Source organism: Eurosta solidaginis, chromosome 3 (assembly GCF_040869045.1).
Source record: "Eurosta solidaginis isolate ZX-2024a chromosome 3, ASM4086904v1, whole genome shotgun sequence".
Classification (NCBI taxonomy): domain Eukaryota; kingdom Metazoa; phylum Arthropoda; class Insecta; order Diptera; family Tephritidae; genus Eurosta; species Eurosta solidaginis.
The window spans coordinates 146,478,877-146,495,914 of NC_090321.1; the positions used below are offsets into that span (position 1 = coordinate 146,478,877).

The 17,038-nt window shown below is 45.1% G+C and overlaps 1 protein-coding gene across 2 annotated transcripts in view; it reads right to left on the reverse strand.

Annotated features, from left to right (window-relative positions):
- Positions 1-17,038, reverse strand: part of Cndp2 (Cytosolic non-specific dipeptidase 2) — a 229,615-nt gene that overhangs the window by 45,660 nt on the left and 166,917 nt on the right. For both annotated transcript variants that reach the window (XM_067773213.1, XM_067773212.1), the window contains exon 3: positions 11,534-12,067. In XM_067773213.1, coding sequence (XP_067629314.1) covers positions 11,534-12,067 — 534 coding nt within the window. The remainder of the gene's footprint in view (positions 1-11,533; positions 12,068-17,038) is intronic.

Genomic DNA, 17,038 nt, shown 5'->3' on the forward strand with positions numbered 1-17,038 from the left:
AATCCAAAGAGGTTGCCAATGTGGAGGAACTGGAGGAGTCGAATGAATTCCAAACAAGTACGCTTATGACTGCGTATAACAAAGCTTGCCCTCTAGGAAGATTCAAAGGAAAAGCAAAGCCGCCATGGTGGAGCAATGAGCTGAGTCTTCTAAGAAGACAGGTAAAAGTAATGTTTAAGCTCGCAAAGACCGCGGAAAGCGAAGGGTGTCGGGACGAGTACAGGGATATACTGAGGATCTACAAGCGTGAAATTTCCAGGGCGAAGAAAATCTCATGGAAAAGTTTTTGTGCGGACAGAGAATGCTCCAGCGAAACAGCACGGTTGAAAAAGTCCTAGCAAGGGAAACATAGTCCAGGGACTAATAAAGAAAGAGAACGTGGAATGGCCACGTAATAGTGAGGAATCCCTTGAGGTGCTTCTCGACACACATTTCTCATCGGGAGACGGTTTAGAAGAGCCAGTAGACATCACTCACACTTCGATCACGGAGCGGGTAGTGCCAGGCTTGTTGACCGATACCAAGATCGAATGGGCAGGATAATATTTCTAAATGAGCGATTATGGATGGTCTTAATTACATTAAAGTACATCCCGTCTTAATCAGATGGATCGGCTGCATGTTAAATTGCAGGAAATTGGGGATCAACCAACTGCCCAGGCGATTGTCATAAGTGGAAAGTGGGTTCCAACGATTAGTTCTTTGATGGATCGGGCGCTTCGGGATATTCATACCTGGGCATCTAATATCGGGTTGAAAGTCAATGCGGAGAAAACGGATATGGTCTTGTTTACAAAGAGCTACAAGGTCCTAAATTGAACCAGGCCTAAGTTGGGAAGGGTGACCTTACAGGGGAAACCTTGCACAAAACATCTAGGAATCATGCTAGACAGTAAGCTGTCATGGAAGCTCAACGTGAAGGATAGGGTGAAGAAGGCCTCAACGGCACTCTATGATGTCAAAAAATGGTGGAGTGTACGTGGGGCTTATCGCGCTCTCTTTCTCATTGGGTTTTTACAGCGATTGTAAGCCCTATTCTATACTATGGAGTTCTTGTTTGGTGGAAAGCCACAAAAAAATAACATTCCTCAAAAAATTAGATGAGGTATGCAGATTATCGATGCTTAGCATAATGAAAAAAAAAATAAATGTAAGGCGCGATAACCTCCGAAGAGATCTAAGGCCGAGCTTCTCTTCCAATTTGCGTCGTGCTCCTCTTGATTTTTCCCTACAAATTGGCCGGACGGGACCTACATGTTTTATGCCGACTCCGAACGGCATCTGCAAGGCAGATGAGTTTTCACTGAGAGCTTTTCATGGCAGAAATACAATCGGAGCGCTTGCCAGACACTGCCGAGGGGCGACCCCGCTTAGAAAAATTTTCTTCTAATTGAAAAATCTTATTTCTAAAATTTTGATGTTGCTTTGCCCGGGAGTTGAACCCAGGGCATACGGTGTGATAGGCGGAGCACGCTACCATCACACCACGGTGGCCGCTTAGCATAATGGGAGCCCTGAAAACAACCTCGACGGCTGCACTGTATGCCATTCTGCACATTCCACCTGTAGACCTGGTAGCAAATAACATAGCATTAACAACTGCAACCAGGCTCGGTGCCTCGGGGCAGCTCGAGCGCCGACCATATGGCCATAGTAGTATAGCGTCACCAATCACAAGACGAACAGACTATCTGATTCCCTATCTGCGATTCGAGGGAGATCTTAAGCCACAATAGAGGTGGATCGTTGGCGCAAGGGTGCTCAAATGACGGCAAGGCGATACATGTGTACAAAGATGTTTCCGAAGTAGTGGAACGCGTAGGGTCTCCGGTATGCTGTGCTGATCCGGAAATAAACAGATCCTACAAGCTGTCAGATTACTGTAGCGTTTTCCAAGTGGAAACATTAGCAAGGTCAAGCAGCAATTAAGGCAATAATCTCGCATAGCACAGCATCTAAATACGTGTTAAAGTGTAAGCCGTCTCTGGAGAGAATCGGGACGGGGAGAAGCATACATCTATATTGGGTCCCAGGGCATATGGAAATAGATGGGAATGAAAAAGCGGATGAACTAGCTAAAAAGGGCGCATCCCTTGAAGCTTGCTCCGTAGACGTCCCAATTAGACTAGACGAGATTAAGCGAAGGCGAGAGGTGCACATGATCGACCAAGCGGGGAAGGCATGGGTTCAAGCGCGGGGCTGTAAAGTGTCGATGATTATGTGCAGGTCTTACAACCTTAGACCGACAAAGTTGCTTCTATCATTAAAAAGAGAGGAATGTAGTCTCATGGCGGGTATTCTGATTGGACACTGCCTTCTGGCGTCACATGCCCTCCAATTAGGCTTGGTCAGTGATAGCAGATGTAGGAAGTGCAGGTTGGAGGAGGAAATGATCGAGCACGTTCTGTGCTCGTGCCCTACACTTGCCAGGCTAAGACTCCAGCTATTAGGAGTGATACAGCTGTCAGATCTAGAAGCAGCAAGTGGCTTAAGTCCTAGGAAGCTTCTAGTATTTGCCAAGAGGACGGAGTTATTTTATAACATAGGTCCTGGTTTTTGATACGGTTTTTCAGTTTGGTCGTTAAAACAAACTTCTGGTAACACTACGGATTCAATCAGTCTATGTGAGGTCCTAATGGACCGGCCACAGTTCAACCTCACCTAACCTATTTGTGTTCGCAGTGGTATTCATCGTATTTGCGGAGCTATTATCTCCCACGCTGACTATATTTTGCAGTAATCTGCGTAATTGTATGATGTTGTCAGTAGGAAGGAAGCCCACATTATTTTCAGTTAACACTTTGATAATGTTTTCTCGAGCATCCACTTTACAAAATAGTTGTTTATAATAGTGCGCGAGGTTCGTTAACACACCTGAGATGTAAATTCTATCTTGGATGGTTATTAAAACACGAGAAATGTTCGGGTTAATTATTTCACCACTTTATTTTTCAGTGCTCAATATCGAGTGATGAACCGGAAGTCCACCATCTTCTTTTTCTTCCATTCATTTCCTTTTCAGTGATGTATTTTTGCTTATTCTATTAATTAGTTCACATGGTTGTATTTTTTGCTTATTATATTACATAAGTTGACATGGTTGCATTTATGATCTTACAACTCGGCGAACCTGAAACTGTATCGACCTCGATACATTATAACTTAATTTCTATTTTCACTGTCGTACATTTCTTAATCTGATACAATTCGCTATTTGTGTTCAGAGTTACAGCTCGCACTGTATACAATTCGTTATTTGTGTTCAGAGTTACAGATCGGCCAATCTGACATTGTAATCGACCTCCATACAGTATAACTTAATTTCTAATAAATATTATTCTGGTTCTTCTACATCTCTATCGGGTGATTGACGCCAGCTTTTAATTCGGTAGGCTTCAACTGCTCCATCATAAGGCAACTGTGTGAGCTGGCAGTTATCAATATCCCCTACAGCATACCTATCACGACCGACCACCTTGTGTATTACATATGGACCTTTGTAGACGGGAATAAATTTTTTATTACTTCCGCAAGTAGTATCAACGTTTCTTATAACAGCATAGTTTCCTACGTCGTATGTCTTGGTTGTAGTCTTATTCTGGGACTGTCGGTTGGTATCATTCTCTTGCTTGGCTACTATTCGATTTGATGCATCTGTACGTATAAGATCAAAATTCCTATCACTATCCGGAAAATTTGGTCCTGAAAATGCTTAATAAACTCATCTACTATTACGCCTCTTTGATCAACCCCAAACATTAACCGGCTTGGTGTCTCTTTGCATGTACTATGAACAGAGTTGTTTATTGCGTATTCAACTTCTAATAATCTCTTAACCCAGTCATCATGTTTTATTTCGTTAGTCAATTTTCCCAACATTGCTTTCAATACACGATTCACCCTCTCTACCTCTCCGTTAGCTTGAGGCGATGTCACAGCGCCTTTCACATGATTTATGTTATTTTTTAATAAAAAGGCCGAAAATTTGAAGGAGGTGAAACAGGTTCCCCTATCGCTTACTGTACGTCTCGGTCGGCTATAGTAATTAAAATATTTTTCTAAGGCAGCTGTGACCTTTCGGGTACTCGTAGAGTTTCTTGGGTATAATTTAACAAAATTAGTGAAAGCATCTACTACCACTAAAATGTGCTAACGTTTAGATTTCAATGACAGCAGTGGTCCATAGTGATCAATATGGATAGTGACAAATGGTAAAGGCTCCTTTGGAATAGGGTATAAGGTTTTCTCCTTAGCATGAGGAGGGCTAGCGTACATAATACGTTGTAAACAATTTCTAATGAACTTTTCCACTTTCATTCTCATTCGCGGAAACCAGTAATATACACTTAGTTTGCTGAGAGTTGTATCTATAGATAGAAGGCCCATTTTCTCATGGATCAATTATATAACGTTATTTTCCATTTCAGACGGTACGTAAAGCGCATCTTTGCCGTCCGGTTTTCTTCTATATACTACCCCATTAATTAGTTTATAATCTTTAAGTTCCTCATTTTCCAATTGTTTTCTCACCGATTGAATATCTTCGTCTCTTTCTTGTGCTACTTGAATTCGAAATTCTACCTCATCTGAATTTATGATGGAAGCTATCTGCCTCCTTCTCAAAGTATCTACATGGCCCATTGATGTGCCCTTCCTATGCTGTAATGGGTTAACTGGCAAGATCACGGAGATAGTCGATTTCATGAAGCGGCACAACATCCGCATTGCTGCGATTCAAGAGACTAAACTCACACCAAGATCTGCGCTGCAGACCTGTTCTGAGTTTAATGTCCACAGAAAAGATCGCTAGAGCGGAAATGGAGGCGGTCTCGCGTTTATCATACACCACTCAGAACGTCACGGCTTATCTGTCCGGTCAGGCGATGTAAACCTAGAAATCATAAACATCTACATCCCTCCTGCCACCTCCCGCCCCAGTGCATACCGCCCTAATATTAGCGCCTTACTCACTGACGATAATCGCATTATCATAGGCGATTTTAATGCCCATCACGATCTATGGCATTCAAACCTGCAGGCGGACGGCAGGGGTGAGCTGTTGGCAGATCAAATAGAATAAACAACGTTCTGCACATTAAACGGAGACGCCCCCACTCGTATCGTAGGAAGCTGTCACAGTTCGCCAGATATATCAATCTTGAGCGCAGGACTCGCAAACTGCGTCAGCTGGCAGCCGATGGTAACATTGGCATCCGACCACCTGCCAATACTTATTTCGCTCGAGCGCACCGCCGACTTCATCGCCACCGAAAAACACACTTTCATAAACCGGCGGAGGCCGTAAATTTAGCGAGAGAACGTGACCTTATAAGACAGCTCGATCCCGGTGACCCCCAAATAAGGGATATCAACCAACGCATCAGATTGCTTGTGGATGAACACAAGCGGACGAAATGGGAGGAGCATCTAAGTAGCTGTAACCTCTCTGTCGGTGTGGGTAAGCTTTGGTACACCGTAAAGTCCCTATCGAATCCACCCAAGCACAATGACAAAATTTCCATCGCCTTTGGCGATAAAGTGCTGTCGGATGCGAAAAAATGCGCGAGTGCTTTTTGCCGACAATATATAATGCATTCTACGGTTGACGCAAGTTAGACGGAGGGCCAACAGACACGCACATAAACATAAATTCAACGCGTCCCCAATTACAGTCACCACCAAAGAGGTTGACGATGCCATCGGTCAAGCTAAACCATCCAAAGCAGTGGGCCCAGACGGCATAGCCATGCCGATGCTTAAAATCCTAGGAAAAGAGGGTTTCAAATATTTAGCATATGTCTTCAACCTGTCCCTTTCCACCTTTGTCATTCCCGAAAAATGGAAAATGGCCAAGGTGGACCCGCTACTAAAGCCTGGGAAACCAGCTAACATAGGAGAGTCTTATCGCCCGATATCTCTCCTATCGCCAGTAGCCAAGACGTTTGAAGCCATTTTGCTCCCTTATTTCTAAGCAAATATGCAACTAGCCTGTCATCAGCATGGCTTTAGAAAACTTCCTATCAGAACCACCACGCTAAATGTCATTAGCACCCAGATAAATTGCGGTTTAAATCAAAACCCCCACCATAGAACAGTACTCGTTGCGCTAGACCTATCAAAAGCTTTTGATACGGTCAACCATGGCACGTTACTGCAAGACCTGGAAGGGTCTACCCTTCCCTCAAGTCTTAAAAGGTGGACCGCAAATTATCTGGGTGGCCGGCAGGCATCTGTGCAATTTAGAAACACAACATCAAAACCAAGAATAATTAAACAAGGGGTGCCACAGGGTGGTGTTCTATCCCCTTTTGTTTAATTTCTACATATCGAAGCTACCTTCATCCAAGGAGTATCTATCGTTTCCTACGCCGATGACTGCACAATAGCGGCCACAGGCCCAGGCCCACAGATTGATGAGCTGTTTTTTCCCCTTGCGAAACCTGACATTATCACCGACTACATCACCGGCCACCTTAAGTAGGTTGAACTGGCCGGTCCATGAGGACCTCACATATACTGATTGAGTCCGTAGTGTTACCAGAAGTTTGTTTTAACGACCAAACTGAAAAACCCTATCAAAAACCAGGACCTATGTTATAAAATAACCCCGTCCTCTTGGCAAATACTAGAAGCTTCCTAGGACTTAAGCCACTTGCTGCTTCTAGATCTGACAGCTGTATCACTCCTAATAGCTGGAGTCTTAGCCTGGCAAGTGCAGGGCACGAGCACAGAACGTGCTCGATCGTTTCCTTCTCCAACCCGCACTTCCTACATCTGCTATCACTGACCAAGCCTAGTTTAAAGGCATGTGACGCCAGAAGGCAGCGTCCAGTCAGAATACCCGTCATGAGTCTACAGTCCTCTCTTTTTAATGATAGGAGCAACTGTGTTAGTCTAAGGTTGTAAGACCTACACATAATCTTCGACACTTTACAGCCCCGCGCTTGAACCCACGCCTTTCCCGCTTGGTCGATCATGTGCACCTCTCGCCTTCGCTTAATCTCGCCCAATCTAATTGGGACATCTACGGAGCAAGCTTCAAGGGATGCGCCCTTTTTAGCTAGTTCGTCCGCTTTTTCATTCCCATCTATTCCCATATGCCCTGGGACCCAATATAGATGTATGCTTCTCCCTGTCCCGATTCTCTCCAGAGACTGCTTACACTCTAACACGCATTTAGATGCTGTGCTATGCGAGATTATTGCCTTAATTGCTGCTTGACTGTCAATATAAAAGTTAACACGGTTGCAGCTTAAGCTATTCTCTTCCAGGGTTTCTACTGCTTTGGTTACGGCTAATATTTCTGCTTGGAAAAAGCTACAGTAATCCGGCAGCCTGTAGGATCTGCTTATTTCCGGATCAGCGCAGTATACCGCAGACCCTACTCCTTCCACAACTTTGGAACCATCGGTGTACACATGTATCGCCTCGTCTGCCATTTGCGCACCCTTTCGCCAACCGTCCACCTCTATTGTGGCCTTAAGATCTCCCTCGAAGCGCAGATAGGGAATCATGTAGTATGTTCGTCTTGTGATTGATGACGCTATACTACTATGGCCATATGGTCGGCGCTCAAGCTGCCCCGAAGCACCGAGCCTGGTTGCGGTCGTTAACGCTTTGTTCTTTGCTACCAGGTCTACAGGTGGGATGTGCAAAATGGCATACAGTGCAGCCGTCGGGGTTGTTTTCAGGGCTCCCGTAATGCTAAGCATCGATAGTCTGCATACCCCCTCTAATTTTTTGAGGTATGTTGTTTTTTGTGTGGCTTTCCACCAAACAAGAACTCCATAGTATGGAATAGGGCTTACAATCGCTGTAAAAACCCAATGAGAGAGAGAGGGCGATAGGCCCCACGTACACCCCAGCATTCTTTTACATGCACAGAGTGCCGTTGAGGCCTTCTTGACCCTCTCCTCCACGTTGAGCTTCCATGACAGCTTACTGTCTAGGATGATTCCTAAATATTTTGTGCAATGTTTTTCCTGTAAGGTCACCCCTCCTAACTTAGGCCTGGTCCAATTTGAGACCTTGTACCTCTTTGTAAACAAGACCATATCCGTCTTCTCCGCATGGACTTTCAACCCGACATTAGATGCACAGGTATGAATATCGCGAAGCGCCCGATCCATCAAAGAACTAATCGTTGAAAGGCGCTTTCCACTTATGACAATTGCAACGTCATCTGCGTAAGCCGTAAGTTTTACGGGTCCCTCATCGAATTGCCTGAGCAGTTGGTTGATGACCAGCGTCCACAGCAGAGGTGATAGCACCCCTCCCTGCGGAGTGCCCCTGTCCACTGATTTCGTGGCCTCGTACAATCCCCATTGCGATGTAATCTTTCTGCAATTTAACATGCAGCCGATCCATCTGATTAAGGCAGGATGTACTTTAATGTAATTAAGACCATCCATAATCGCCCATTTTGCAACATTATTGAAAGCCCCGGCAATGTCCAAGAAGGCTCCTAGAGCATACTCCTTATATTCCAGGGATTTCTCTATGCTTATTACCACCCTATTCAATGCGGTGTCTACCGAATTGCCTTTGGTGTACGCATGCTGTGTTGTGGAGAGCAGCTTTTCATCCACGTTGGACTTTATGTATCGAGAAGCACCTCAAGGGATTCCTCACTATTACGTGACCATTCCCCGTTCTCTTTCCTTATTAGTCCCTGGACTATGTTTCCCTTTGCTAGGACTTTTTTCAACCGTGCTGTTTCGCTGGAGCACTCTATGTCCGTACAGAAACTTTTCCATGATTTTCTCTTCGCCCTGGTAATTTCGCGCTTGTAGATCCTCAGTAGATCCCTGTACTCGTCCCGACACCCTTCGCTTTCCGCGGTCTTTGCGAGCTTAAACATTTCTTTTACCTGTCTTCTTAGAAGACTCAGCTCATTGCTCCACCATGGCGGCTTTGCTTTTCCTCTGAATCTTCTTAGAGGGCAAGCTTTGTTATACGCAGTCATAAGCGTCCTTGTTAGGAATTCATTCGACTCCTCCAGTTCCTCTACATTAGCAACCTCTTTGGGTTGTCCCAGTTTTGTTTCTACATGTTTCTGGAATTTAGTCCAGTTCGTTGACCTGGGGTTTCTAAAGGTTCCTCCCTTCTCTACCCTCTTTAGGGGGATGTTGAAGCTGATATACGCATGATCGGAGAAGGATGGTCTATCAAGAACCATCCAATCATACCTTGATATATCACGCTCGGAGCTCAATGTAATATCCAGAACATTTCTGGATGTTGGACCACTGTATGTAGGGACATTTCCCCTGTTGGCTATCTGCAAATTAGTTTGCAGGATGTAAAAAAAACAGAGATTCGCCTCTCTCTCGTTCCCCACGCATTGTGATGCGCATTTGAATCTGCGCCTATGACCAACCGCCCTTTGCGCTCTTCCTCCTGTACTAGCCTTTTGCACTCCATCGGTGGGACCTCCACAGCATGGGCCATGTAGCAGGACGCCAGGATAAATGCCTGCTTATTCTTTTGCTCAACGGCCACCGCTACGAGATCCTCAGTGGTGTAATTAGGCAGCATATATGAATGCAGCTGTTTCCTTACCATTACTACAGCTCGCACCCGTCCTTCCGTTTGCGCGTAGTAAACGCCAAACCCGACCGCGCTAAGTCCAGAAACCTTTCCTCCCGATGAGAGCCACGGCTCCTGGATCAGCGCCACGTCAAACGAACCCTCCTCAAGGGTTAGGAGGAGTTCGCTCGACGCCACTTTACTGTGTTGGAGGTTTATCTGTAGGACTCGCAGCACCATTGGGCTGTTTGTCCCCCTCCAGCACCTTCGTCTTGACGTCGTCGTCCTCCCCTTGCCCTTTTGGTTTAGAGTATTCGAGGCCCCCTTCAGCCTCTCCTGACTGTTGTTCCTCTGTGCGAGTCACAGCACCATTTAGCGGTTGGTCCTCTTCTAGCACGTTCGTGGTGACGTCGGGGACCTCCACCTGTCTTTTTCCCCTTAGGCTTTTCAGGTCCTTTTCGACTTCGCCCACCTCTAGCGTATTAGGGTTTTTATCCTCGGGACTTTTACCAAGCTGCGTGTACAAAATATCCTCCGCTTGCTTGTTTATTTGGAAGATATAGAACTGACCATCCTCGGTAGGCCGAGATACAGTAAGTACCTTCCAATCCTGTGTCGGTATGTTCGGATTCTGATTCTGCAGAAGTCGCAGTGTATCCTCCGACTTCATCACCGGCCACCTTATTTGCAACATGGACGTCCCAAAATCGACCATTTTGAACATCCACTTCAATGGCACTACGTTACCGATTGTACCGAAAATCCAGAGCCGTAATAAAATCCTCAAATCTCTTGCTGGCAGTACTTGGGGAAAAGATAAAGAAACGATCATTACCACTCACAAAGCAATTGGCCAGCCGATTGCATGCTACGCGTCCCCGAAATGGTCGCCGAGCCTAAAGACTACTCATTGGAAGAAGCTACAGGCCTGCCAAAATACTGCCCTCAGAACCGCCACGGGTTGTCTTCTTATGTCCCCAGAACAGCATCTACATAATGAGGCGAGGATACTCCCAATCAGGGAGAGAAATGAAATGCTAACCAAACAGTTTCTGTTGAATACCTGACATCCCAACAGACATCTGATTGATCTGCCAACACCGCCCAGGGGCTTAAGGAGTCATCTCCGTAAGCATTATGTGGAAATACGGCACCTGAGAACACAGCCGTATGAAGCCAAAAAACACAAGCAGGCCCTCAGTGAACTCCACAAACAGGCGTGGGCCCCCGATGTCAGGAATTGCCCGGTGAATCCTGTACACAAAGAACAATACCCTAAACTTGCAGAAGAGGAACGCAAACTCCCTGGGGAAACGCGAGTCACTCTAGCTCAACTTCGATCTGGATACTGTAACAGGTTAAACTATTGCCTATACAGAATCAACCTCGACATACAAAATGTGTGCCCTTCTTGCAATGTGTCCCCACATGACACCAACCATCTCTTCAACTGTAATGTGGAACCAATGCCTCTAACACCCCTCTCATTATGGTCAACCCCTGTTGAAACAGCAAGTTTCCTTGGACTCCCGTTAGAGGACATTGATGACAATTTGTGATCGGTCACACCTATTGCATGGGACAAAGCACTGCTACAACAACAACAAGATCCTATGCCCGTTTACGGCAATGCGGACGAGGACGCGGGAACGACAGAAGCCTCTTAAAAAAAGCGAGACATATGGAACTACACCGAATTATCCAAAAAGGGTGGTTTTTAATCAACGGACACACTGTTGTTACGACGGCAGCATTTACAGTGCATTCGGCAGTGGGATGAACCCAACCTGCAAAAAAATAACTCTGTATATCTAGGAAGGTAGCAAGGATGTCATTTTGGTAGGCAAGTTATCTTTTTACAGAACCAATGACCTCATGGAGGGCAGTTTCAGTAACTGCTCATGCATACTCGTTTCTTAAAAGAGAATTTACTCAACAATAACTTAAATAATATATAGATATGGTGTAAAAACTACAACTTTTTACACTTCTAAAATATACTTACATCTCTATCAATGCCTGGAATTAAAATATTTGTGTTTTTGTCCACTAGGGTGTTTAATAGATAACAAAGGTCCGGCATTGCTTCATGTACCGTACCACCAAAAACGCCGCTATGCAAATCCTTATTGGCACATTCCACCTCAATTGTATAGTAAACTAAACCACGAAGACCATATGTCAAACATGGACGCTTCGTCCCAAGCCAATAATTATCTGAGATACAAACATAATCGGTATTGGCCAAAAAATCGTCCTTTCTGGCAATTAAAAGATCATTAAGACCTTCACTTCCACTTTCTTCCATGCTCTCAAAAACAAATTTTAAATTGACAGGAATGTCTATACCAAGTTTTTGAAAGGCTTCAATGGCATGTATCCAACATAAAACAGGACCTTTATCGTCACTTGCTCCTCGGCCATACAGTTTTCCATTGATTTCAGTCAAATCGAATGGCTCAGTATTCCAACCATCTTCCTTCAAAGCAGGCTGTACATCCAAATGTCCATACACCACCACAGTTTTCTTTTTGGGATCCTGTTTAAATAGATTTTTAAATTTTATCGTAAATGAAATGTAAAAAGTTTTCTTCGGGGAAATATCTTTATGAATATAAATAAAATATTAAATTATTATTTTTGTTTTTAAGAGAAACTGAATAGAATGACACATTTACTGGCATATTGCGATGGCAACATATCGAATACCGCCATGTAATTATCGTCAGCCAATTTCGCAATGTTATCAAAGGTTTCACCGAGATTAGAACCGCGAATCACACGGTGAAATTGCATTAGCCTTAACCACTAGGCTATTCTGCTTGTATTTGATTTCTTGCTTCTTTCATTTTATTCATTATTTCCTTTATACGAGTATTAGGTTGGTTGAATGGCAATGCAACAAAAAGTAAAAAAAATCTGTGGATTAGATAAGAATTTGGAATTTTGCGATCGGTTTTTAAGTGACTTCTTGGTGAGCTAGAGACTTGAAATGCCGTACTTAATTCAGAGGCTGATCACAGTATAAAACGCATAACAAAAAGTTTCGCTAGGAGGCGCACGGATATTTAGAAAAATCGTACGAAGTGAATGGAATCGTGCGATCGATTTTTAAGAAACTTGTCATTGAGCTACAAACTTGAAACTTCGCAGATAGATTAACACACCGAGACAATGCAACAAAAGTAGAAAAAAAGTCCGTTAGGTGGCGCACAGTTAGAAATAATTTGATAAGAGTTTGGAAATTTGGAATTTTGAGATAGGTTTTTAAGTAACTTCTAATTGGGCTTCAAATAGGCTAAGGCACCAATACAATGCAAAAAAATAAAAAAAAAATAAATGTAAGGCGCGATAACCTCCGAAGAGATCTAAGGCCGAACTTCTCTTCCAATTTGCGTCCTGCTCCTCTTGATTTTCCCTACAAATTGGCCGGACGGGACCTACATGTTTTATGCCGACTCCGAACGGCATCTGCAAGGCAGATGAGTTTTAACTGAGAGCTTTTCATGGCAGAAATACACCCGGAGCGCTTGCCAAACACTGCCGAGGGGCGACCCCGCCCAGAAAAATTTTCTTCTTATTGAAAAACCTTATTTCTAAAATTTTGATGTTGCGAGCCGGGGTGCGAACCCAGGGCATACGGTGTGATAGGCGGAGCACGCTACTATCACACCGCGGTGGCCGCCAATGCAAAAAAAGGGGGAAAATCCGTTAGGTGCCGCATGGATCGAAATAATTGGATAAGAGTTTGCCTTCCCGATACCGGGCCAAATCGGGAAGTATTGAGCGCCACAGTAAGGGATGTGGCGGACGGTTATTTCCCCGTATATAATACTGGACCGTTGAGCCCGCCTTGTCGGGCAGGTGCGACGACCAAGATGAACGACTCATTACCTAATTGTAACAAGGACGATGATAAGAGGATTGAGTCGAAAACCAAGGACAACAAAAGCGCATTAAGCGATGCGTCGGACTCGGGGAACGAGAGTAGTGCTGATTCTAAAAACTCCGTGTTGGAAAAGCATACAAATGAAAACGGAGTAGTAGAGTGGAGAAGGGTACGGAGCAGAGGAAGTAAGAGAGCTCAGTACCGTGCGGCACTAAGATTTTTCCAACGACTGGGAGCAGTGGTTGACCCAACAGAAGTGGAGATCGAGCGCTCCCAATGAGCTCATGAGGCGGTAGAAGTGCGTCGAAGGCAGTTCAAAAGGTTTGCTGTGAGAAACCCTCGGTACTGCAGCCGGTACGAGGAGGAAGAAGCGTCCAATGGATGAAAAAAGAGGCAACTTTCGGCGGAAGGCGACAAGCCTGCTTTCAAGAGCAGAAAGGACCCAGTCCCAGAGCCGCGATGCGGGGCAGTCGCATAGACAAGACAAGTAGGCCTAAAGCTGTAACACAGATGGGCCCCAATAGCGAGGTAGCAACTACCGCGAAAGTTGCGGTGCAAAGGGTGTATAATGGTGTGAAGATGATAGCGTGTGACAAAATCACGAGCTTGCGGTGGCTGGAAGAAGTGGCTCCAAACCTCCAAAGGCAAAGCACGAACCCGCGGTTTGAGGTGGTGGATAAAGCGCAGATCCCCACGCTACCAAAAGCTAAGGTATGGATACCATGCCTGATGAAGTCGGAGGATACACTGCGACCTCTGCAGAATCAGAATCCGAACACACAGACACAGGATTGGAAGGTACTTACTGTATCTCGGCCTACGGAGGAAGGTCAGTGCAATAAACAAGCAGGCGGAAGATATATTGTACACGCAGCTTGGCAAAATTTGCATGCGACTCAGGAAAAGAAGTCCCGAGGATAACAATCCTAACACGCTAGAAGTGGGCGAAGTCGAAAAGGACCTCAAACGCCTAAGAGAAAAAGAACAGGTGGAAGTAGCCGACGTCACTGAGAAGGTATTAGAAAAGGACCAACAACCAAATGGTGCTGTGAGTCGCCCAGAGAAACATCCGGCACAGCATTTACGAGAGGCTGAAGGGTGTCTCGAATACGTAAACCAAAAGGGCAGGGGGGCAAAGCTGCTGGAGGGGGACAAACAGCCCAATGGTGCTGCGAGTCTTATAGATATACCTCCAACACAGTAAGGCGGCGTCGAGTAAACTCCTCCTAACCCTTAAGGAGGGTTCGAGGAGATACCAACCAGAGAGGCGAATCTCTATTTTGTTACATCCTGCAAACGAATTTGCAGATAGCCAGCAGGGGAAGTGTCCCTACATACATTGGTTCAACATCCAGCAATGTTCTTGATATAACATTGAGCTCCGAAAGTGATATATCGAGGTATGATTGGATGGTCTTCATATACCATCCTTCTCCGACCATGCGTATATCAGCTTCAGCATCCCCCTAAAGACGGGAGGAACCTTTAGAAACCCTAGGTCAACGAACTGGACGAAATTCCAGAAATAGGTAGAAACAAAACTGGGACAACCCAAAGAGGTTGCCAATGTGGGGAAACTAGAGGAGTCTATGACTGCGTATAACAGGGCTTGTGCCTCTAAGAAGATTCAGAGGATAAGCAAAGCCGCCATGGTGGAGCAATGAACTGGTCTTCTAAGAAGACAGGTAAAAGAAATTTTAAGCTATCAAAGACCGCGGAAAGCCGGGCCCAGATGGTATATTCCCGGCCATGCTATAAGTTTCAAGTAGAGCGGTCGTCGAATGGCTTAAAATAATATTCGATGGGTGCATAAGAATGAATCATGTACCGTACTCTTGGAGAACTGCTCGAGTAGATTTCCTACCAAAGGCGGGGAAGATCGGTCACGAGTATCCCAAAGACTATAGACCCATTAGCTTAACATCATTTCTGCTCAAAACCTTCGAGAGAGAGATGTGTACATAAATTCCAGCGTGGATGAAAAGTTGCTCTCCACAACACAACATGCGTACGCCAAAGGCAAGTCGGTAGATACCGCATTGCATAGGGTGGTAATAAGCATAGAGAAAGGTCTGGAATATAAGGTATATGCTCTAGGAGTATTCTTAGACATTGCCGGGGCTTTCAACAATGTTTCTAAATGGGCGATTATTGATGGTCTTAATTACATTAAAGTACATCCAGCCCTAGCCAGATGGATCGGCTGCATGTTAACTTGCAGGAAGTTGCATCACAGTGGGTTTGTTGCCCTCCCTTTCTCATTGGGTTTTTACTGCGATTATAAACCCTATTCTGTACTATGCAGTTCTTGTTTGGTGGAAAGCCTCACAAAAAAAAACATACCTCAAAAAATTAGAGGGGGTATGCAAACTATCGATGCTTAGCATTATGGAAGCTCTGAAAACAACCCCGACGGCTGCACTGTATGCCATTCTACATATTCCACCTGTAGGCCTGGTAGCAAAGAACATAGCTTTAACAACCGCAACCAGGCTCAGTGCCTCGGGGCAGCTTGAACGCCGACCATACGGCCATAGTAGTATAGCGTCAACAATCACAGAACGAACAGACTACCTGATTCCCTATCGTGCGCTTCGAGGGAGATCTTAAGGCCACAATAGAGGTGGATGGTTGGCGCAAGGGTGCTCAAATGACGGCAAGGCGATACATGTGTACACAGATGTTTCCGAAGTAGTGGAACGCGTAGGGTCTCCGGTATGCTGTGCTGATACGGAAATAAACAGATCCTACAAGCTGCCAGATTACTGTAGCGTTTTCCAAGTGGAAATATTAGCCGTAACCAAGCAGTAGAAACACTGCAAGAGAATAGCTTAAACTGCAACCGTGTTAACTTTTATATTGACAGTCAAGCAGCAATTAAGGCAATCATCTCGCATAGCATAGCATCTAAATACGTGTTAAAGTGTAAGCCGTCTCTGGAGAGAATCGGGACAGGGAGAAGCATGCATCTATATTGGGTCCCAGGCCATATGGTGATAGATGGAAATGAAAAAGCAGATGAACTAGCTAAAAAGGCGGCATCCCTTGAAGCTTGCTCCGTAGACGTCCCAATTAGACTGGGTGAAATTAAGAGAAGGTCACAGGTGCATATGATCGACCAAGCGGGAAAAGCGTAGGTTCAAGCGGGGGCTGTAAAGTGTTGAGATTATGTGTAGTTCTTGCAACCTTAGACTAACAAAGTTGCTTCTATCATTAAAGAGAGAGGACTGTATACTCATGACGGGTGTTCTGACTGGACGCCTTCTGGCGTCACATGCCTTTAAATTGGGCTTGGTCAGTGATAGCAGACGTAGGAAGTGCGGGTTGGAGGAGGAAACGATCGAGCACGTTCTGTGCTCGTGCCCTACACTTGCCAGGCTAAGACTCCAGCTATTAGGAGTGATGCAGCTGTCAGATCTAGAAGCAGCAAGTGGCTTAAGTCCTAGGAAGCTTCTAGTATTTGCCAAGAGGACGGAGTTATTTTATAACATAGGTCCTGGTTTTTGATACGGTTTTTCAGTTTGGTCGTTAAAACAAACTTCTGGTAACACTACGGATTCAATCAGTCTATGTGAGGTCCTCATGGACCGGCCAGTTCAACCTACCTAAGGTGGCCGGTGA